The sequence below is a fragment of the Hyalella azteca genome, unplaced genomic scaffold, assembly GCF_000764305.2.
Source record: "Hyalella azteca isolate HAZT.00-mixed unplaced genomic scaffold, Hazt_2.0.2 contig9347, whole genome shotgun sequence".
In the NCBI taxonomy this organism is placed as follows: domain Eukaryota; kingdom Metazoa; phylum Arthropoda; class Malacostraca; order Amphipoda; family Hyalellidae; genus Hyalella; species Hyalella azteca.
Window position 1 is genome coordinate 252,165 of NW_025939421.1, and position 24,339 is coordinate 276,503.

At 37.5% G+C, this 24,339-nt stretch overlaps 3 protein-coding genes across 5 annotated transcripts; all 3 read right to left on the bottom strand.

Annotated features, from left to right (window-relative positions):
- Nucleotides 1-8,937, bottom strand: LOC108672745 (probable isocitrate dehydrogenase [NAD] subunit beta, mitochondrial). Of its 3 annotated transcripts, none has more exons than XM_018160469.2 (9): nucleotides 8,781-8,921; nucleotides 7,459-7,527; nucleotides 6,801-6,912; nucleotides 6,230-6,404; nucleotides 5,268-5,419; nucleotides 4,052-4,215; nucleotides 2,933-3,142; nucleotides 1,949-2,104; nucleotides 1-315 (listed from the first exon to the last, which is right to left on the bottom strand). In XM_018160469.2, exons 1-9 carry the CDS (start codon nucleotides 8,814-8,816, stop codon nucleotides 238-240), a joined length of 1,152 nt encoding a protein of 383 aa, XP_018015958.1. In that variant the 5' UTR covers nucleotides 8,817-8,921; the 3' UTR covers nucleotides 1-237. The 3 variants fall into 3 exon arrangements, with proteins under 3 accessions (XP_018015958.1, XP_018015957.1, XP_018015956.1); XM_018160468.2 differs by lacking the exon at nucleotides 1-315 and adding an exon at nucleotides 503-1,092 and having other exon boundaries at nucleotides 6,801-6,909; nucleotides 8,781-8,937; XM_018160467.2 differs by lacking the exon at nucleotides 1-315 and adding an exon at nucleotides 503-1,092 and having other exon boundaries at nucleotides 8,781-8,933.
- An 851-nt stretch (nucleotides 8,938-9,788) lies between these two features.
- Nucleotides 9,789-17,304, bottom strand: LOC108672746 (probable C-mannosyltransferase DPY19L1). Its single transcript, XM_018160470.2, has 5 exons — nucleotides 16,889-17,304; nucleotides 14,813-15,040; nucleotides 14,129-14,241; nucleotides 13,751-13,888; nucleotides 9,789-13,453 (listed from the first exon to the last, which is right to left on the bottom strand). The coding sequence occupies exons 2-5, from the start codon at nucleotides 14,997-14,999 to the stop codon at nucleotides 11,708-11,710; spliced, it is 2,184 nt and encodes a 727-aa protein (XP_018015959.1). The 5' UTR covers nucleotides 15,000-15,040; nucleotides 16,889-17,304; the 3' UTR covers nucleotides 9,789-11,707.
- Nucleotides 17,305-17,463: 159 nt separating this feature from the next.
- Nucleotides 17,464-23,254, bottom strand: LOC108672744 (1,5-anhydro-D-fructose reductase). Its single transcript, XM_018160465.2, has 9 exons — nucleotides 23,109-23,254; nucleotides 22,710-22,877; nucleotides 20,181-20,297; nucleotides 19,424-19,618; nucleotides 18,830-18,930; nucleotides 18,420-18,525; nucleotides 17,988-18,053; nucleotides 17,774-17,856; nucleotides 17,464-17,578 (listed from the first exon to the last, which is right to left on the bottom strand). Exons 1-9 carry the CDS (start codon nucleotides 23,181-23,183, stop codon nucleotides 17,536-17,538), a joined length of 954 nt encoding a protein of 317 aa, XP_018015954.1. The 5' UTR covers nucleotides 23,184-23,254; the 3' UTR covers nucleotides 17,464-17,535.
- Nucleotides 23,255-24,339: the final 1,085 nt, after the last annotated feature.

Consider the following 24,339-nt stretch of genomic DNA (forward strand, 5'->3'; position numbering starts at 1 on the left):
TGAATAGTTATCATATATACATATATATATCGTTACACGATTCTTTCATAGTAACATTTACATCTTTTAGAACACATATCAATATGTATCAATGTTCTAGAACGTACTGAGATTAATTATAATTTAGATTGCAGCTCCCATCAGTTGAGTGAAGTAACATTTCTAAGGAATAATACTTTCCACTCTTGTTTTTAATACTTCATATTTCGCGTTACATCGATTAATAGTAATAATAATTTAGTCGTACAAATTATCAATAACGGCCTTGGCGAAGTCGATGCGGGTTGAGTGGCCTCCGATATCTTTTGTTCGTACCTGAGACAAGACGTATAATTATAAAAACATAATTAAAATTATTACCGTTAGCGCTTTGGAAAAAGTACAAAAGTTAAAGCACAGACCTTATGATTCAACTGCCTGAATTCCACAGTACTTAGCTATCATTTCTAGCACTAGCAGTTGACCCAAATTTCTATTTACGGTTACATATTTCTAAATTTCAACGAATCTAAAAAGCTGGTACAGAAGCAAACGTCAAACATAAAAAGAGAGCAGCTTTTAGAAGAGATCACATTACGTGCACAAGGAGTCATGGAATTGGATGTGAAAATTACTGGTCTTTAATCCGAAGTTAAAGCAATAGTTTCATTTATTTCAAAGCCTGACCATGGGAATTGTAAACAACCTTATTCACCCTGATTTGTTCGAAACCACGAAATGTATTTTTTTAAACGATGAAATTTTTATAAATTTTCGAATAGATGGAAAGATTTTCTCTAAATTCTGTTACTCTTGTATATACATAAAATCTCGTCTAATTTAAACACCATCCCAAACCATTTGTTATAATCGTGCACATTATTAATGCTTAGAATTGCCGACCCATAATAGGTGAGCATTCCAAGACTGACACCAAATATCACGACAGGCAAAGAACGACACCAAGATTTCCATGGCGAAGAAGTGATCGATGTACGCATAATATTTCCATGGCGAAGAAGTGATCGGAGTTTATCCGCTGTGAAGATTCTCAATGATTGCTCGCTCAAACTCGGAAGTTTTGCTATAACCTCCGATGTCGCGAGTCTTCACCTACAGAAAACAAGAAGCACAAAGAAGCGTGCAACCATGAAGATATAATAAAAACACTCGTGCATTGATACCATTAGCAGGAGGTTAGTTTTCAGACATGAAGGTGAAGAGGGAATATCAAAATAATGTGACAGCCTAAACGAGTACCCGAGACGGCAACTAGATGTACGTTGTACAATAAAAAGAAAATCTAAGCTCTCAATTACGTGATCGTAATAAATATTAGCAACAGAACCAGGCTCCCGACAAAACCTTGATCATTCCCACGCTGTTTTAGTTAATCAAAGAGATGAGTTAATAAGGCTTCGTTAAATATTGAATTTTTTGGGCTGATCGTACATCCAGTTAAGTAAGAAATACTTCAGGGCAACTAATCTAATACACCAAATTACCATTGAAACATATCACGGTGTATAAAGCATCACTTATAATCTGAGTTGAGCTAGAGATCTGACTCAACAATACAGATAGTGTGATAATACATAGTGAAGTACCATGATAATCTCATACACAAGTTCAGAAATGAGAAAGTATTTATAAGAAAAATGCAAAAAAATTATGTCTCTGTTATCTGGTCAGGAATATACTGTACCTTGGCTAAGAATTCACCAAAAACGCAAACGGTAAATACGTGAAATAAGAACCATATTACCCCAAACGCGACAATGTAAACTACACCAATGAATAAACTACACAAGTAATTTCATAACAAAGTAGAGTCTCATAACTATACCTCATATTTGGTGCAGGTACATTACATTAACTAAAGTGTAGGAACTTAAAAAAATACTCATCACTATATACCACCATAGCACTTTTTTATACGTATATATACAAACTTTTTAGTATAACCTACCTTGCCGGCCTTAATGACTTTATCAACAGCTCCTTTAATGATGGCGCTGTACTGGTCGAGGCCTGCGTGCTTCAACATGTTGGCGGAGCAGAGCAACATCGCTGTTGGGTTCGCAACATTCTTGCCCATGCCCTCAGCGAACGTATGACGGGCGCCCTGCAAATACAATAACATTAAATAACTTACTTCTTTAGCCTGCTACAATAGCATGTTTAAGAATTTAAACGCAAAAAACGCCAACATGTCTTTATCGCAAATGCACTACGCAAGTGCTTCAAGAAAACACGCAGCTGTATTAACCCACGCACCTGCTACATGACACCACGCACCTGCTTCGTGACAACACGCACCTGCTTCGTAGCAACACGCACCTGATTCGTGACAACACGCACCTGCTTCGTAGCAACACGCACCTGATTCGTGACAACAGCCCATGCCCTCAGCGAACGTGTGACGGGCGCCCTGCAAATATAGTAACATTAAATTACTTACATCTTTAGGGTACGCACACAGTGAAAGCAGGTTTGCCCGCGCGGGCAACCTGCTCCAACCTGCCACAAGAATGAACATAGGATAATAATGTAAGTGTTCACACTGAAAACCTGTGCGAGTAGGCTTCTGTATTCTATGGTTTCCGGTGCCAGCCTGAGCAGGTAACCAGCACGCTGGCAACCTGCTTTCACTGTTTGCGTACCCTAAGCCTGCTATAATAGCATGTTTACCAAGAATTTAAACGCAAAAAACGCCAACATGTCGTTATCGCAAACGCACTACGCAACTGCTTCAAGATAACACACAGCTGTATTAACACACCACGCACCTCTATTAAAGCACCACGCACCTGCTTCGTGACAACACGCACCTGTATTAACGCACCACGCACCTGCTTCGTGACAACACGCACCACGCACCTGCTTCGTGAAAACACGCACCTGTATGCTGTATTAACACACATGCACATGCTTCACAACAAACAACACGCACCTGTTCGAAAACGACACAGTGCGAAGAATAAGAAGACCCCGCGACGACGCCAGCGCCCCCCACGAGCCCGGCGGCGAGGTTGTCCACAATGTTGCCGTACAAGTTAGGCAAGACCATCACGTCGAACTGGTGAGGGTTGGACACGAGCTGCATGGCGCAGTTGTCGATGATCATGTTGTTGAACTCGATGTCCGGGTACATGGCGGCTACCTGCAATGCCGTTCAAAATTGTATGTTGGCGCAAGGTTCAAATGAGTACCGGTATACCTGCAAGTTTGCTTAAAAAGAGTTGTTTCTTAATTATATTTTAGTTACTCTAGTTGTCCGATAATAGGTAGACAATACCTATGATAGCAACTTATATTGGTAGCATGCAGATTTCCTTGGTGAGTCTTATATAATAGAAATTATTTTTTTTGTGACTTATGTTTTATAAAGGTATAAAAACACTTTATATTGGTAGTGTGTAGCACTAGCTTCATTTTTTATGTCGTAAATGTTAAAAAATTATAGTTATCCCGGTGACTTGGGTTTTGTATGGATATACGTAAAATGCAATTTAGAGTTTTCCATTGCACTCCATACGGGTATATATTATGAAGTTTTCTTTGTTATGTCGGATCTATTAGAAAATTAGTTATAATTTGCGACTTTTACATCCAAGGAAGCCCGAAGTTTGTCATAACTTTAAGCCTTGCACATGAGGACTTGAATCGAATGACAAGAGCAATAGCGAGCTGCTGCAAAGCAGCGTTTTCATTCATGAAAAAATTATGTACCTATTCAAAAGCAATCGAATAGAAACTTGCAAATCACTGTTGGAATCGAATAGCCTTAATGACCTTAACTTGAGCTCGTGAACTTTGAACAACAGGTATTGGTGTAAAAAGAATAAATAATGATCGTACAAAAGCATAAAATTAGCATAATATTCTAACACATATTACAGAACTCGATAAAATGAACAATATTACATAACTCAAGTAAATATGCACACATTACAGAAGTAAAAAAAGTACACATACTATAGAACTAAAAATGTACATAGATTACGGAAATAAAAAACACGTACACGTACTACAGAGCAGAATCATCAAAACGGATTATTGAAGTACATACGTCAGCGCAAGACTTGAGGAAGAGACCGTCGCCGAGCTTCATGATGTTTGCCTTGTGCACAGCCGTGACCTTCTTGCGGCCGTGCTTGAGCGCATAATCGAACGCAAACTTGGCGATGCGGTTGCACTTCTCCCGCGTCGTGATCTTCAGACACTCCACCACACCTATAATATCAGCAGCCAATTAAGAGATTAACACAGCAGTTTTAAACTCGGGGCTACAAGGAGAATGAATAGCAAATGTAACATAAGCAAAAGTGTAACAGAAGCAGCAGCTTCTCACGATCATCTTCAGACACTCCACCACACCTGTAACATCAGCAGCCAAGTTAGAAACAAACACGGCAGTTTTAAAAGTAAGTTTAGGTACGCTGAGAAAGACAACAAGTTTATTATAAGTATTTCTACTAATTAATACTCGGGGCCACGTAGAAAATGAAAATCAAATGTAACATAAGCAAGAGAAGTGTAACATAATCAGCGGTTACACTTTTCATGATCATCTTCAGACACTACAACACACATGCAATTTCAGCCAACGATTACGTGATAGACAAACCTTGACAAGGAATTTTTTTAAATCTACAACCAAAGGTGAAGAGAACTTCACAATCGAACAGCGTAAGCAGCAATGCGATAGAAACAGTAACAACACTAGAAGCAGTAACGCTTGATGCATCTAATGACACCTACAATATCATTGCACCACGAGAGACGAACAATTATGAATGTACGTAGCATCTGCCAAAATATGATATAACTGATATAACTGTAACGTGATTGGAATGTTTTGCCTAGTCCACCTAACAGTTCAATACAAAAATAATTTATAGCAATATTAGTTACCTAATCTAAGATTGAAATTTTATATATACTCCATAGGTATGTGTGATCACATACATACCATATAGGTATGTATGTGATCATTACCTTCGATCAATACACTCATCTGCTAAAATGTTAAAGAAAATTCCCTAAAAACGGTGATACGAAAAAAAAAATAAAAGTTACCGGCTCTAGTTTGCAGATATCTGCTAAATCTTGACTTAATTCTGTAATGTAAAACAAATCCCGATTGTAAATGAACAAAAGATTGCAGTTGCTAATATTTAATGCTCTCGCGCTCAGTATTACCGTTTTGTTATAAAAGTTAACTTATGAAAGTCATACAAGTGAAAATTTTTGATCACATGAAAGTAAATGTTTCTGTTACTAACCTTTAACACTCTCATGCTCGAGGGCGCTGTACTCTCCCTCAGTCTGCTCACGTATGACGATCATGTCGACGTTCTTGTGGCGTACGTGGTTGCACTTGAGGCCGGGCAAGGACTTGACGTGCACTACGTTAGCGTAGAGATCAAGTTCATCCCTGAACAGAGAACAGCAAGTAGTTACATGTGCTGGTCATATTTAAAAAATATACTTAACTTTTAAATTATATAGGTTACATTATTTACATATGATTTGTGAATTTATATAAGTTATGCATAAATTATAAATTATATTAATAATGCATGGCTTATAATTTATATAAATTTATTAATTGTGTATAAATTAATAAATAATTTATAATTCAGATAAATTATGAATAATTTGTAATTTATAAATTATATAAGTTAACAATTATATTATACATAGTGCTGATCATGAGAAAAAGCAAAATTTTACCCCAGCTCTCAAATTAAAAAAAAAATAAATAGTTAAACAAAATCTATCCATGCAATGCATCAAATAATTTAAAAATTGTACAAATGATAATATTAATAGATAACAAGAACACAATCTAGGTTGTAGTATTAACTCCTCAAAAGAAAAACATAAGATTTTATAATAAAGTGAAAAATTTACAATATACAGTAATTTCTCCTCATTCAAACTATAATCACCTTCTTGTATAAAACATTCTCAATATTGATATAAATTTAAATACTAAAATCGCATGCTTATCTCGAAGAACATCCGATAGGTGGCCTTGGGTATACCGTAGTTGAAAATTCTCTGAAGTTGCAGCACAGAAAGTCTGTATTCAGAAGTGAGAGTGACAAAAGAAAAACTAAAATCTAAAGTCTTCCCACAATGTCCTTAGATCTGCATGAGTGATAATTTATTATTGACCAGAACTACATGGCAGAAGAGAAAATACAAAGATTTATTAACAGCTACATTGAATTACATGCACCTGAGCTTCATGTTGAGAGTTTTAGCCTCGCCGTCAGCGTTGTATTCAGGGGAAGCAAGGATTCCTTTAAGACAAATACCATTCCTCTTGATGCTCTCCACGACGGTCTCGAGAGGCTCGGAACGATGAGGGTCAATCTCGCTGATGTAGAGCTGCTCAAAGTCCACTGGGATGCCTGCAAAGTAGGAACAAGGTAGAGAGTTGTAACTTGTTCTACTGTTATTTCGTAAACACCAATGCATCATAATGAAAAACTATTTGTGCCAATGTGGAAACTCAGGACTCAAATTTTACAGCAATTACTCATTGTTTTGCATTGAAGTTTTAAAATTTCTTCAAAGTGACATGACTTCAATTTTAGCTAACAATTAATAATCACCAATAAATTTCTAATGCAATTTGCACCAATAGTGCAAAAGTAAGAGAATGTACCTACATCCTGCAGAAAATTCAACCATAATTTTCATATCCCTTGTTAAAAAAAGTAAGCAAAATTCATTCATTCTTTGTACAAATATTAAAGGGCAAAAATTTGAGCCAACATTTTGCAATGAGAATATGACCAGTTTACCTGCAGCTTTAAACACGTCCATGACCACATGACACAATTCTGGCCCAACCCCATCCCCAGGTATCAGAGTAGCAGTTAGGCGTTGCTCAGGCTTGCTGGCAGGCAGCCCATGCTAAGGATATTGTAAATACAATAATTACATGTTACATGATCTTGAGAGTACTTAGGTGGTTAGTATATACACGTTACATGACCTTAGGAATATTTGTTGCAGAATATATGAGGAACATGAGGTTTAAAGTAGGTATGTTGAGCCGAAAGCACTAAGATGAGGAAAAAAAGATGAGAGACAAGTAGCCAGGTAGGTGTTAGCAAAAATATTTTTTGCCATTTTAAATTTAGGTTAAGAGCTCAGCTAGACTACCACATTCTGAAATATTGCAACAAGTATTCTATTAGAATTGTCTTACAAATTGACCATAGTTTGGTTAACTCTGGCTCAAGAATATAAGGCATTCATACCATCAATAGGTGCAAATCACGTGAAATGTGTTCTTAGTCTCAAAATGATTACAAAAAAAAATTTTACATTATCTTTCTGCAGGTTGGAGTGATTGAAGATAATTTAGCACAATGACCTTTGACTTTCAGAGTGTCAATTGTGTGTGCATTTTCAAACATTCCTTAGATAATCTTACTCTGACAGGCACAGACTTACAGTAGAAAATGGAGCAGCTGAAGCATTATGGAGGCTGCGTTGCACAATGCACTGAGTGGTGAGGCGGCCCTGTGGAAGCATAACATTTCTTAAATTTAGAGTAACAAAAGGTATATTTTAGATGAAAAGAGTTCAAGTGATGGTAGAGTCTGAAATGATTTTAGAGGAATGGTAATAAAATAGTTTCTTGACTGTGAAAGTGAATATTGATGCTCACTTCACAAAACAATGATTCAATATCAAACTAAAACCTAAGCAATACCCAATTATAAAAAAAATTTATAATCACTAAAATGCCTCAAAAAATGTTTTGCTTTTATTGAAAAGTGTTTACACAATTAGCTGAGCAATTTGACTGGCTTATTCATGGACAATTCCTACGTAGATTATTTTTCAGCGAGGTACAAATACCACTAATACCATTAACATCACCAGAGGACTCAAATTTCCAGTCTTCAACTGAAACAATCTTATTACATATGTAAACAAAACTAAACATCAAACCACTACCATAGAGTAAGATTAAAACAACTTTGTAGTTGCTATTTATTCTAAGATATTCCAACCTCATAAATGTTAGATCCAAGTTTTCAACCACTAAGCAGTTCCAGTATTAAGTACCTAGCTATATAATTTTTAGTAAAAAGCAGCAGGTTTAGAAATTAGACTTTGGTGCAGAATCAACTGAGTGACAACTTATGTGACATTGACAGTTGTTCTAATTACAAATCTTTACTAATAATGACAACATTTCTTTGTTGCCAGTTGTTGGTGTGCCAGGTATGGTGATTGGTGAAGGTAAAGAAGCTGCAAGATGACATTTTATACCTAAGAAAAATCCTAATTCTGATAACATAACAAGCAAACTATGCGTAGTGGCCTTTGACAGCTTTGTACAATAACATTTTGGTTTGGCAAATGAATGAGAATAGTTTCAAATCCAATTTTGGCACCAGCACACCTTTTTTGCTAAATCTTGTGGTACTGTCAAAACTTAAAAGTGTCAATGCCACTAAACTTGCCAGCAGCACTTAAATTACCCACCTCCAATAGGAAATATATATTTCATAAAAACAACTGAACCACATCTTTCTATTGCAATCAAAGCAGTTTTGTAGTCATCATGTCATTCATCATTTTTCAGGTGGGTATTAATTTATCAAACCCTAAAACTGGTGGCGATTCTTCTCTCATTGACGCCATCGGAATTTGATGGCAGTATTATATTTAAGATCTAAATCAACAACAAGCCACAGTAAACTACCATAGGATATGGGGACCGGTATTGCGTTACATTCCGGAAAAGGCAATCGAATACGCACCAGTGCACCGGCGAGAGGACGTCCAATGGCAGCCATAATTTAATAGATTTTCTCTAGAATTAGAGCAACGGTAGGATAACCCTGACACTGTCGACTCCGTAGTGGCGGACAAACGAAACATAGTTGGCACTGTGCCAATGAGTGTCTGCAAACCCGCTTTTACCCTAAAATCCAAATTTTTTGGTCTATGTCTTCTACATTTATAATGAAGATCAACTGTGGTTTTATAACAAACAATTAAATGAATTTAATAACTTCTAAACGAAAAAAAACGGGCTTATCCGTCTTAGGAGGTGCCGTGGTGGCTCAGTGGTTAAATAATAATAATAATAATAGCGGTTTCAGCATTATTAGGCCGTAGGCCTGTCGCCGATTCTTAACATCGCAGAACAGTCACAGCATTTTGCGGTCTCGAACTCGCAACTCACTGCTACAATTCTGCTATGCTTAACCGCCCGGCCTCCTTGCCGATTCTGACCAGAAACTGGCGCACAGAGCTGGGATCGAACCCGCGCCTCTCTGCGCCAATCTTGGTACTCTGAACTTTAACCACTGGGCCACCCTGCCCAGCATCAGAACTTAAAGTTCCAGAGAACCAGGATTGGAGCAGAGAAGCGCGGGTTCGATCACGGCTCTGTGCGAGTTTCTGGTCAGAATCGGTAAGGAGGCCGGGCGGTTAAGCACAGTAGAATTATAGCAGTGAGTTGCGAGTTCGAGACCGCAAAATGCTGTGAATTTTCTGCGATGTTAAGAATCGGCGACAGGCTTACGGCCTACTAAACGCTGAAACCGCCATTATTATTATTATTATTGGTATAAGGATGATTTGGACGGAAATTAAATATCCTTTTTCAGAGTTCATTTCTCAAGCACTTCGAAATCTTTCACCACTATATTTTTTAAAGCAAATTTCTGTGCATGCAACGAACTAGTTTAGTAGTTGACGCTTAAATTTTATCAGCGGATTGCGGCCAACTTTGGCACTGTTCATTCATAAGAAAAAGTACGGACAATATCGTAACATGTAATACAAAACTTTATTCTTCAAGGCAGAAGCTTTAACATTCCATTAGTCTAAAATAAATCATCAAATAAATTACAATTGAGCACCATAATAGAGAAAAAACTCCCGGCCAAAGACATTACTTCCAGCTTTAGCCCAATATAATCTAAGTTATTGTTATGCTATACATAAACGAAACTTCAACGTACCAAGCTGCAATTCGACATAATTCAAATACAACCAACACATTACCATTCCGTAGCATCAGAACTTATCCTCTACTAGTAGTGATTTTTTTGTGATTAAAACAAAGGCATGGGCAAACTATGAAAGAATTTGGACACGGAAATTTAGATATGTCACAAAAAATAACGCTTTAGGCAAGACTAGCGCACTGACTTTAGCTGTAAATAGTCACGATAGTGGCAGTAACTAGTACGTTTAGCAGTTTCAATGAGTACAAATTTACAGTAATTAATTAAAACTACAAAAATTTTACCATCATGGAGTAAAACATTGTGCAGTTGCTGAAAAATAATTGAGATGTTAAAAGAAGAAATCAAATAATCGACCGTTGCATTTTGCTAGCTAAATATGGAAACAAACATAAAAAATTCTATCCGGTTCTAGACGAGAAACATCCCAATGACAATCATTCATGAACGCGTGGATAAAGAAAACAGTTAATCAAAGCGAATTCAAAGAGATCGTGCAATATAAGAGATCGTGCATCACCACAAGGATACCAACACAGAGCACGCATTCGTAGAAATTATGGCATCCGCTTGAAAATATAATAATTAAAATGCACAGTTCATCGACTTTTCTGTCTTTCATCATTCATGCGTTGGTTATAAGCTACAAGTCAATGGATTTAAGAAACGCCTTGCTTGCCGAACGCGACCTGTAATAGCGACATAAAACAAAATCAGTACTTCATGTACTCCACAAGAATAATTTTATACATTTTGTCCAGTAATAAGAATGAAACAAATTCATTAAGTCTCCGTCGATGCCAGTTAATTGTTGAACAGCAAACTACTCCCAATGCCATATACTTGTATACTAAAAACAATGCAGTAGTAAACATAAAAAATATAACTAGTTGTTGCAAAGAACATTAGCAGTTCCCTTAACAGAAGTTAACTTGATGAATCGATGCAGCGTAGAAGAGCAACGCTTTTTTTTTTTAATTAGCGTAAATGGAAGAATTTTTGACAGAAATATTGCAATAAGAATGTACAAAAGGAAATGTGGAAAGTTTGCAATACTGTGATACAGAACTTCGCTCACCAGCCCCACTACACAGTACGCTATAAGCAGGCCTGATGACAGGCTGCCATCAGGAAATCTGATACTACTTAATCAACTTTAAAACACATCGACTTACAAGTTAAAACAGATACTAGGGCCTTCCTGAATCAGGCCACCTATTAGTCTTTACAATATATCGAACCTCAGAGCATATTTAACTGTGTACCCATTAAAAAGAGAGAGGTTAAAAAGTACACTGCGGTAAAAGAAATTCAGCAAAATCAAGTAGATAATAATTATAAAACACTATAAATAAAATACATAAACAAGTGTAAATAATCTCTTTTGTAAAACAATGCCCTTCTTAACAAATGTCCAACGTTGCCAGAGATGATTTATTTTTGCATAATGCTATAACAAATAGCTCCTAAACTTGCTGTGAAAACAGTGATTATCAACTATTAAAAATGATAGTGACCGTAAAATTCTAAATTCATTTTTTCGTAACAACGATTTAAACTAACTACAAAATAAAAACCTTTATTTCGATTGTCTTCTCTAAAAAATCCTGGGGAGAAAAAAAATCTGCGAGGCGCCTCGGGCAAGAAATTAAAACAAAACTGAACGCATTTACATCGCGTAAAGAGAAGCTGTAAAATATGACGAGTCACTAAATTTTATGTGTTTTTGGCAAAGGAATCTGAACGAACTTGGACGGCACTTGCAAAACAGCGTAACCATCGTTAACAAAAACTCTATGGAAAGGTGCAGGACTTTCGTTGTATAGTTTTGGACAGAGCGCAGGCTTATTCTTGTTTTGAGGTTCCTCGATGTCCCAGAGGTCCACCATACCACACCCAGGCTTTATTTTTTGATAACATTGACTGTAATCTAGCACCAGGTAATTGACTTTGAGCTTCAGTAGACTCTCATAGACTGTTTCCGCAGGTCGTCTACTAAACACGCTATACACAATTTTCGTGCGCCGGCGCACTTCCTTGGTCTCATAGTGAGGGTGGTTCACTATTGGACGTCCAGTGGAGAGCATCAGGTTAGCCATCGTGGGCATAGAGCCGGCGAAAACACTGTTGGGTGCCGTTTCGGTCTGAACAAAATGCAGAAGTTCTTCGAGATCTGTGTTTAAGTACTCGCCTTGTGTTGCGCGTTGTTCCATTAGGTTCTTGTAACCTGGGATGGTCATAACAGATAAGAGGATCGCAAGCGTTAAGTAGTATAAATCTTTCCTTTGTAGCATCTTGAAGTACTTGGGACTTGCGACAAGAGAGGCTATGATGCATAACTGTGGAGTCATGAAGAGCTTCAATCGCATAATCAGAGAGGCAAGAATGCAATAGACAACAAGCATGGCAATATTATACACGATGCCAGGATCAATTGCACGCCAGAGATTAGGTAGAACGTCTGTTTTGTTCTTGAAGCTGTCCTTCAGGTTATTGAAGCAAGTTGCTATAAAATTCGATCCTACGGCTCCAACCACAATAAAGGCAAGGGGCATCAAATACGAGTTGCACAGACTCAACGCGGTAGAACGTGGCATGAAATCGAATTCGCTGGAACACGTGTAAAGCTTTGTGTGGAAATCTGAGTAGTTAGAGAACTTAGAACGCAGAATATTATATACATGAGAGTCTTCCTCCATGCCTAGAAAGTTAGACAACTCCATTTTAGCAGCAATTGTGGAGAGAAAAATGAAGACAATCTGCACAGACTTGTTCATGGGCGATGGGATCCAATTGAAGATGTTTTCCAGAACAACATACATGAGGAAGATAGCAAGCAGGCAACCCGCAAGATGTGAAGTCATTAGCATCTTATTAGCGAACATTGAAACGAGGCAGTTGGCAAATCCAAAAAGACTGCCCATGAGCACCAACAGCATAGGCAAAGGCCTGATCATTTCAACAGCATGCAGGAAATACACCAGCATAATTGTCACCAAAAGTGTGTATTGAGCAAATTGCCACGTTACTAGGTAGCAATAGGTTGATACAGCTATGCATAGAGCCTGGATGTAATGAGCCCGTGGTTTCCTCAAGGTCTGAGTCACCAATAAGTTGATCAGCAAACTGAACGGGAATGAGAATGTCTCTCTCAGAGGAGGTGTCCACATGACCCTTGTGGCCTCTCCGTGATTGAAAAAAAAGCACAGAGCTGCCACAGCTCCTCCTATGTAGCTGTTGCTCAGCAATGCTCCTGATAAGAATATAAGAGCGGCTGTTAAGCCAGCCATAGTCCAAGCACACTGCACATAGAAATTAGCAGGCACACCAAGACCATCGCAGCTCCAGACTGCTGCCAGACGAGCTCCTCTGGACACCTTGTAGCACTGCTCCAGATCTATCTGCGCCCACCGGGTGAAGCTACGGAATGTTCGGTATAGAGCTGCTATCACCACCTGGCAAAAAGTGCAAATTAGTAGTAATATATAGAATTACTACTAGTAGTTCCGTAGTAATAGAATTCAAAAGCACTCATTTTATTTATACTATGAGCTAGGTCATGACATATTTTCAATTAGAACGAGGTATGAAAAATAGTGGTAATATCGGGATATTAGCACTGAAATCACGCAGGACTATGGGCAAATTACCAGACAAGAATCATTCAGTGACATGAAAATATGAATAACTGAAAAACAAATGTATTATATCACTAAAGAAATATATCAATGTATTTTCTGACAAAACTTTACCTCAGGCATTACGTTGAAGCGATGTAGGCTGTTGATCACACTAGGATACTCAGTGATATTGTTTTGCACTAGCGTTGTTAAGCCATGAAGCATCGTGTCAGACTCCACCAAGATTTTATAGTGCCAGTAGTAGAAGCCCTGAAAAATGTTAGAGACAATTAATAAAATTAACTTAAAATGGAATATGTTCTCTAGGTTGAACTTTGATTAACTACTGAAGTGTTTAGAAGATATTACATTACATAATTCAACATCCATTACAACAGTTAATACTGAGCCAAAGGTACGTGCATAAAAATAAATGTGTAAAAAATGCTTAAAGGTGCCAAAATTTAAACCAGCATAATATGTGAAGAGTGTAATGAATTGCAGCCTTACCATTTCTGTTCTGAAAGTCATTTCTCTTTCCAGATCAGATAAATGAGAAAACCTACGATCATTTTCAAACATGGAAGAAGTGTGGAACATGTTGAGCAGACCACAGCAAAGCCCTGTAAATAGAATAGAATATTTGAATGATTAAACATTGTTACTAACACTGCTAACATTAATCAAATATATATTCCTTACACTGGCAATATATAGCACGTATTTTTTCCTCTTTAGCTGTTCTTGCTTGATTTTTGCTCACAATCATGTGGGATCTTGCTTTCTAGTTATTCCAAAACATGGTAATTATATACATGAGAAAATCAGGATGAGGATAAAGCTGACATAAATTAATAGATGGCCTTTGTTATTTTTTCTGGGTTTATTTCATGAACAGATTTAGAGGGGTGTCAGATCTATTAAAAATCTCTTTGACATCAGAATAATGGTCATATATAGAAAAAATATAACTCAGTACTCACTGCAGTGAGTGACAGAGAGCCCATTTTCTCGTCGACGAAAACTTGAGGTCACGGACAGATGGACGGACAGACAGACAGACGGACGGACGGACGGACATGGCGAGCACAATAGTGCATTTTTTCCATAAATGAGAAAATGTGCTAAAAATTATCAGCCAGCCATATATTGCAGATATCAAGTCTTATGTGCCTAAATAGACTAAAATCTCACCTCCAACTAAGAGGAGCTTAAAACTCATTTTCTTATCAATGCAATCATGGGAGGTTGCAGTTTGTCTGCTAGTGCTTTTGCTGGAAGAATTGGTGGAAGATTTGGACTTCTCATCCTTGGGAGCTTTAGTTGCATTCTGATGCTTCTTGCTGTTCCTACTGCTTGTGCTGGATGGCTTGGTCTCCATTGGATTATAAGGTAGACTGGCAGCCACCAGACCAGGATTCCCTGAGGGTAATCAATAATTAGTAACAGGACACATGAAATTTAGAAGCTGGAGTTGATAATGATATACTGCTAATATCAACTCATTTCAGAAATACAATGAATTCAACATGGAAACAGAGTTATTGAAGACATATCAATGTTTCTAATCAAAACATAAGCCAGCCACACAATCTTGGTCCTTCAAATAGATTTTGAGTAATGAATGGTTCAATTATCCATAACTGATTGATGATTTTTTTTTTTTTTGACAAAGATGAAAACTCAAATATGTCTCAGTAAATGACCATGACTGTATGTGTATGACAATGAGTAGACCAATTAAGTGTCATGAATACTGGGCTTGTCATATTGATATGTAATATGCATCAATGCACTATACACATGTAACTTATTAAAAAAAAGCATATAAAACTCCAAGTATATAAGCTGCAATTTTGGCTTAGAAGTTTAAAATCTGACTTCTCATCAGTTATCAAGAATTCAAGATGGTCTCAAAAACCAACTCAACAGTCTTAAAGTCTCAACTCAGAAGTTGCCCGTGAAGGAAACAAAAATGCCTGCACGTGATAATATATGACAATTTCACTCACTTTTAAATTTAGTCTTATGGCTATAAAGACTACGGTCCTTGCCTAGATAATTTTTTCTAAATACAAAATAACTGATTTTTTTTTAGTTAATGATTTTTGGAAACTACAAGAAAATGAAGAAATACTTGTTTTCATGCTGAAATCTGAATTAGTCATAATTTTTAGAAAATTCTGCCCAATCCAATAAGCTTGAATAATTCTGGAGTTACATTCAATGCCAGTATGTGACACTAACTTTGTTCCTACAGCTGTACAGCACCTGTTGTCCTGTCCTATGTTGCCAACTTGCCAGCCCTCAAAAGAAAATATTTCATCAATAAAACTGAGCTACAACTTCCCAGCACAATCTAAAAAGCGTCTCAATTATTATGATCATTGTGACAATCTGTTCAGACTGTTCTTGTAGAAAATAAAATACTAGTTATGACAAGTTTGGGCAGTAATAATATGTGGTTTTTAATGACAAGAAGAGGCCAAATAGTTAGGTACAGGACAATATCGGCTCTTCTGCATCTGCACTCTGCAGCGGCGCAGCCTGCTAGAACTGAGTGGTGAATTTTGTGGCATTGACAGTACTCACAGTAGCAGACTGTTAGGATTTCATTAGCCAAGGCATTGGCCCTTGCCCAGCCTCCCAGGCCCCAGCTAACTGAGCTAAGCCAGCTTGGCCCAATCCCATCCCCTGATGATCCTCATGTCCCATCATCCCATCATTCCCATGACAGTGACTCATTAGAAATACCACAAGTTGCAGAATTATCATTGCTGATGATAGAAAATTCTCATTTTCAGCATCTACTGGTACTTTAAGATCTAGTGAGTGGAAACTGGAATTACTTATTAAAAAACAATAACAGAAAAAATCTGTGATATTCCTGCCCAAGTTGATACTTGATCAGCACTCATTTCAGCAGATTGGCACAAATACTTCATCTTCTAATCTTCTACCAAGTTCCAACGTACCGTACCATACCAGTACTACTTTACCTTGTAAAGTTGTATAGGTACTTTACTTAAAGTAACTTACCTTAGTTGCTACCCAGTACCTACTACTTGGATTATGCATCACTTAAGTCATTAGTCAACCACAAGGAGATGGTAATTATATACGGTGTGCGTGTGTCACATACTGGCATTGAATGTAACTCCAGAATTATTCAAGCTTATTGGGCAGAATATAAATACTAGGTGTGCGAACGCACACCTAGTATTTATAGCCCTAGCCGTATTAATATTATTCTTTAAACTTTATACATACCAAGGAAATAGAGATTTTGTTGGTGTATCTCAACGTCTAGTGGACAGTGGTTTTACGGCAAACAGCAACTATGCCGGCAATGAAATTTCGTCCGTTGATCTACCAAGCTAGCACTGGCAGCCGGTAATGCAAAATACTGCTGAACAACATCTACACTGCCCAAACACTTGTGTCCGTGCCGTGGCTGCTTGTGTCTGAGTCTGACTGAGAATATGGTCTGAGGTAAATAGCTCCGGACCTTCGGAGTTCGGACCAAAGGAATAATTTGCCTTTGAAGACTGGAACCTTGCAAGGCTTGCAATCGGGAGATATTGACGTAAACGATAACTTTTTGACCATGTTATCGTCATTTGCTTGATATCAGATAGCTGTAGTTTATTGTATTATTTGAATTAAATCGGAATCGTATTAATAAAGTAGCTTGGATATTACTAAAGGAGTGCTCTACAAAGACCAACGCAATGCCTGAATGTGAATGACCTGAATCAAAGCTTATGAATGTTAGAGGTCAATAAAATTCAAAACGTAGGAATGCCGGTAATAGAATATTTATTTCAAGAAATCAAATTACAATATTTCGGAAATATTTTGTCTTCGGATACTCATTTTCAATAATTTTATGATAAATGCCGACCAACAGCGTGTATTTAGAACTCGGCTCTGAAAGGGTAGTCAGGATGATCGACATCTCTGAAACACAACAAAATGAATGGATCAATAGGCGATCGACAACTTCGTAATAAATGTAGTTCATAGATAGGGTAGTGATTCTGGGGAATATATAATATATGACAATCTCGGCGTAGGAGCGATAATTAATAGTCAGTTAAGGACTTATGTTATGTCTCAATATTTGCCATATATAGCACTAATGACTAAACTTACATGCCCATTTCAACGTAGCGCAGGTTGCAGTCCAAGCCTGTCAAGGTGCTCATGTCTTCAGGCGACATTTCGAAGTCGAAGATCTATTAATGAATCATACATGAAAACTATAATTTATTTCTGGTATCATTGATTAATTTTACGAAATATATAACAATTATACTTTACACAGTAACAAAACGATTTAACCCCAATTAACCCCAAATATACTCACGTCAAAGTTTGATTTAATCCTGTCTTTATTGGACGACTTAGGGATGCAGACAATGCCTCTCTGAACCTGTACGTGCGAAAACAGAATCAACTAATTTTTGTCTTAATAATATAACTTTAGTAATAATTATTTTAATAAATTTGTGACGAATTTTATCTGAAAATTCACGCATCAAAAAAGTCGTTTTAAAGCATTCAAAATGCAATAAAATAAAAACTTTTTATTAGTTCGATTACGATAAAAATAAGCAATGACTTTAGGCTATAAGCTATTCCCTAAAGCTATCAAGCTTTAGCGAACAACAATAATATTCAGACACCAGGTTGACAGCAGTTGCTGTGGTACCATCATAACCTGGTTGCACGCTGGTACCTGGTTGCATCCACAACCAAGATGTTCCGATATTTATTTTATGGGAAGTATTGATAATACCTGGAACTTGATGAGGATCTGACCCACAGATTTTTTGTACTTTTCAGCAATTTTTCGAATCGTTTCGTTCTCCAGTAGCGGAGCAACATTTCGAGTATTCCAGTTTCTGATAAAGGAGGAATGAAAACAAATTTAACCTGAGCACGAGTAAATAATTTTATTTCGCATTAAGCGGATATGATGGTTAACCAATCAATTCGCTCAACACTACACGTACTTGATAAAAAATTAGGACGAAAATTTTTATCGATCATTATTGCACACGATGTACGGATCAAGATTTTGGAGCCTAGTTAGCACAAGAAAAAGCATATTCACCAAAATGATCATAACGATAGCAATATCGATTAAAATTAATTATTTTCCGAGAGTTTCCCCGAGTCTGGGCCCTACTTTGAACCACCACGTACCCAGCAGGAGAGCCTAGAGGACTGTAGGCAACTACCACGATGCCTTTACTCTTGCAGTACTCGATGAGCTTCGTCTGAGTCAGGTATGGGTGACTCTCCACCTGTAAATTAAGCCTTCAACTTATTCAAAATAAAAAAAAAGTTAATTTCAATTATTACAAAACAAACCTCTCAGATGTACGTAAGTTCTTATTATAACAAGGGCCGCGCCAGTTGCGTTTACATACATTTATAAATTCAGGGTCATTCTACAATTGAGGATGAGACTGGTTATTTTGGAATGCAACAGCCAACCATTGCGCTAGCATCCATTTTGATGGTTGATAAGCAATGGTGCAACAGGTAATAGGTTGATAATTGTAAATTCGGTAGAGTGTGTAAGTAGAACCATAACCGAGATGTGATGTTACTACTTATTACACTATTGAAGGTAGTTGTATTGGTGATTTTCATTATAGCATGGCTGATAGCGAGACATATGATTGGTACGGTTGTGCAATTATTTTTTGGTTGGCATCAGTTGCAGTAGTGCACTTATCACCAGGTTAGCAGCAGTTGCTGTAGAACCATCATAACCCGGTTGCATGCTGGTACCTGGTTGCATGCCGGTACGGTTGTACCGTTGGTGAGCAGCGTCTCTATTTGCTCTCTATTGAAGTTGCTCACGCCGATGGCTTTGGCAAGTCCGAGCCTCACGCACTCCTCCATGGCGCGCCACGTATCAAGGATGCTGTCTGTTCCCGGGATGACCTTTCCGTCCTTATCCTTCGGCAGAAAATCGTCTCCTTCCTAAAACAAAATTAAGGTGAGTATTGCCTGGGATGTCCAACAGATGTTCTGAGGTTTTATAGGGATATTACTGGGCGTTTCAATGCCCCCAAAAACAATCAAGCAGAAGAAATTAAGGAATGATGACGAGAAAAGTTAAAGCTAGTTTCAATGTTCGTGTTTAACCAGAAATGTGAATTGAATTTTCGGAGATAAAAGGCAATGTTGTATTATGTTTTACTTGCCTATAAGGTATAATTATATCAAGTTTAGAGGTTAAAAATATACCTAATACGACGTAGGCCAGTGCAGCAAGAAGAGATTATTTAACGTTCAAGGATAATTATACCAAATAAAAATACCTTATGTAAGGGAATATATGATTTATACGACTCATGCCGGTGCATCAAGTATATGGAAGTACTTACTGTTAAGGGATATTATTTTTTACGAAGATAAAAATACCGTGTACGATGATAAATACATTTACGACGTATGTCAGTGCATCAAATATATAAAATTTATACTTACCTTTAGGGGATATTTATACGAAGATAAAAATGCCGTGCACGAAAATACATACTTTGTACGACGTCGGCCAGTGCATCAAGTAGAGATCAATGTAGGAGAGGCCGAGTTGAGCGAGGGTCTTTTTCAACATCGGCACCACCAGGTCTCGGCGATGGAATGTGTTCCACAACTGAACAAAATGTGCATAAGGTCATGTCAGTAAATTAAAAAAAGTCCAGTTTCACTAATGAAAACTTATTTGAAATGAAATTTCATTAATTTACAATTTAAAACTTTCCTGTCAAAACTTCTGGAATTATTTTAATTTTATTATAGCGAATGCACGTTCAACGTTGGAAAAACTTCCTCGGTAGAGTCAATGATTTGAGATTACATCGAGTTCGATTCGAAACGCTTAAAACCATTCGAAACTATACATATTATGTAATAAAATTACAAGAAAATTAATTCATTTATAATTAGAAAAGTTCATATGGAAAAGAATCGAACGAATAAAAAAACACGTTGAACAAGCTTTCTCATGAAACTGGAAAAAATATAACTCAGAACTCACTGCAGTGAGTGACAGAGCGCGCATTTTCTCGTCGACGAAAACGTGAAGTCACGAACGGACGGACAGACAGACGGACGGACATGGCGAGCACAATAGTGCATTTTTTCCATAAATGAGAAAATGCGCTAAACCGTAATAACTTATGCTGCTTAAAAATAAATTACCCTAAACTAATAGAACTTTGTTTAACGATTCTATTGCACGTTATCAAGTCATAAGTGGTGACCAGTTTGTGTTAATTAAGATAGCGTATCTCGGATCTCGCTTAACAGATCTGAACTGCAAGTCACTTCGTGGCACAGCCAGGTTTTATCATATGCAAAGGTTATCATTGTGAAAACACTGGTAATTAACACGTATGTGTTTATATTTTCATGAATATTTGCACACTATATGTTTATGTTTTCATAAATATTTGCACACAAATTAAACATCATTTACAATAGTCAACAGTCAAAGATCATATTGATGGATAATTTTACTGAAAAATAATAACTACAATGCATAGTTGCTCGCACGAAATGTGAAATTTTACACTTGTGGGGTAAGTGTGAAATTTTATACGCACTCTCATATATAAATAAGATTATTTCATGGTATGTCCTAAAAATAATAGGCTTTTTCCATAGAATAACGGATACTAATCGAGTAAAAAGTTATTGTGATACAAATATTAATAAGATCAATATCGTTTATTCGGGCTAACGATAACTGTAAAACCCAGATGCTCGAAGTTCCCAAGCATATACACGCTGTTGATGTCACTCGTCTATTAGCAAGTCAACCTAAAAGATTCAAACTCACCCAAGAAAATGCAGAAGTAAACTTCCATTTTATATCATAATAAAATTATTATTTTATGCCTAATTTTAGCTGACTTGAAAATCAAGACGCAATACATCATAGTTATAGAGACTAGCAATGCAAATCATTCCACCGGGTGTGCGTAGTTACAAAACATATAAATCCAGACGTTCAATTAGTTTATGAATTAAGAGAGATGAATAGAATTTTCATAGACGTCTATTGAACAGAGTTATTACAGGCCGCTTATCTAGCTTATGATGCAAGTATTATATAACGATGATAGTTATCGGTGATAACCGTATCACGTGCAACTCTCTTGCATTAAAGAGATAGCATTGAAACCGGTCGTGCCGGCCAGCACCGGTATGAAGAATGCTATTGAAATCAACAATAACGGTATGCTGAATTTGAAAAAAATTGAATAATTTTATATACGTAATAATAGTCTTCTCGCTTAGCTTCTACGTGGAGACCCCCAACTCGTCTACAAAAAAAAGTTGTAACCTGCGTATAGTAACAGAAGAATGGTTTGATAGTGTTCCAGCTATGAAACTACTTCGAACAAAGTATCTAAAAAAAATTATCACGAAGAGGGACGTGGGAGTTTTTGAAAACTTCAGAAATTATTCATCACCCACATGGGGCGGGTGCTAGGTTTCAAGCTGCCAGGCCGCTGAATTTGGGAATTTTGAGAGAAAGAAGCAACGTTAGCATCTCAAACGTAACAAGGAGGGACAGGCGACAAAGAGAGGCAGGTGATTTGGAGGGACAAGTGAACAGCAACAGCAAAGAAGACTCTCGAACAAAGAGGTCGCTCAGACGAGACTTCTGCTGCCCGCACGAGAGACACAGAAGGGAAATGTAAGGAGGCCTAACATAACTTTACCCCGCAACTGAGACAAGCAGTCAGACACCGCAAGCTCAGTGATGGGGAGCTCAAGAACAATTAATGCCTTTGCGAACGCGAAATCTCATAGGACTTCTGACGAGCTAAGGCGTAAACCAGAAGTTCCCGCTGAGGGGATCTTCGTGTCGAGACTTATCCCTGTTTATATCGAGTTTACCTTGGTGGTCAGACCTTAGCTTTCATATAGACGACGAAGATGACTACAGTGGCAAGACCGAACCTTATTTGCATCGTTGAAGATGCGATGCGACGATGCGTCATGTGTCAAGATATAGCCTTGTTCAAATCAATATTCGACCGAAATCAAACATTACCTTGTCCACGACGAAGAGTTCCTCACGTTTGACGACTCCTTCGTCGATCTTGGCCTTGATCCCAGCTCCGATTTCTTCTTCATTTAGATAAAAATAGGCACCGTCGATGTGACGATAACCAACATCGATTGCATCTTTAATTGCTTGAGTGCCTTCTCCATCTTTACTCTGGGTAAAAGGAAGCAAAAAATTGTAAATTAAAGCAGTCAACTTCAAGAGACCAGTGCATGGGGAAGATCTGCTACTGTTTTTTCGACTTTTTCTAGCAAAATCAACTAGTTCAAATAAACACATATAAATCATGACGTCAAATTAATTATTTTATGGATTGATTGCATAATTTTATGAGGAATTCAACAGAAAAATATTGTTGCTTGTCGATGATACATGTCGTCTCACCAGCCAGGTCCCAAGCCCAAGAATGGGCATCGATGCTCCTGTATTGAGCTTCACAGACGGAACTTTAGCAGCCATTCTAGGTAAAATTTTACCAGGCTAACAAATACACATCCACCCGTAATGATGCCTTCAGCAACACTGACCGCGGAGTTGCATATAAGCATTTTAACACAAAGTCCTCAAGTCGCCTGATAAACCTGTCTGCTTTGAGATCGACCAGAGCGCTAGAGCCTTCATATATACTTGCTATTGCTTTACACTTAACGGGCTTATCTCGCCCACGCCTAATTGTACTCTTTACGATTGTAACCGTCCGAAGTTTTTATATACTGCTTAGTTTGCTACTCTTCGACCATCTTATAATTTCGAAGGAGTCTTACAGCAAAGAAAATAAATAGCAAGCAAAAGTACTCTAACATGAGCTAACCTGTGAAACTTAGTTTATATCTCCACCCGTCCACCGTCAACCCCAAATTAATGAGCAGCGGGGCTACAACCGCACTTGTACAAGGTGTGTATATGGTAGCGGTTCCTTACTCTTTTAACTTTTTGTCTACTAACTGGAACCTTTTGGTACGAAAAGCATCGGTAAATGGCAATGTTAATTACGGCATCGGTAGACAATGTGTTTAGACACCTTCTGCTTACAAGTGGTAGCCTAAAGACAGGCTTTGACAGAGATCATGCAGGATGGGAGGTGCTTCTGACATAACAAGTCTTCAACCCAATTATAAAAAAAAATAATACGAGGGACTGCTGCAGGCTTACTTCTCCCTCCTTCACCATTTTTTTTATTTGCCTATGCAAGTAGGCTATTAGCCACCGCAAATCATCTATTGATCGATTTAAGAGGAATTCAGCAAAAATGCAGATAATATCCCCTATACAACTCTCACAGACTTGGACACATAATATCCGGCACCATGCAATTTCATTATTTAATTAAGAAAGCACTCTTGCACTCTGCTCTGATTGATTCAGCCCCTGATCCGCATTCTGCACTCTCTGCTTATCACCAAGCCATGGTTACCAAGCATTCGGGCATGGTTGAACTATATATACTAGTTCAACCATGCATTCGGCATTCTGCATTTATCATAATACATTTATCACATATAATGCATTTATCACTTGTATTCGGCTCTATCGGAATTGATCATTCTCCATTCGGCATTCAAAGTTTAGGTCTCTGGAATCAGTACCAATTTTAAATTACTCATGCCTAAAAGAC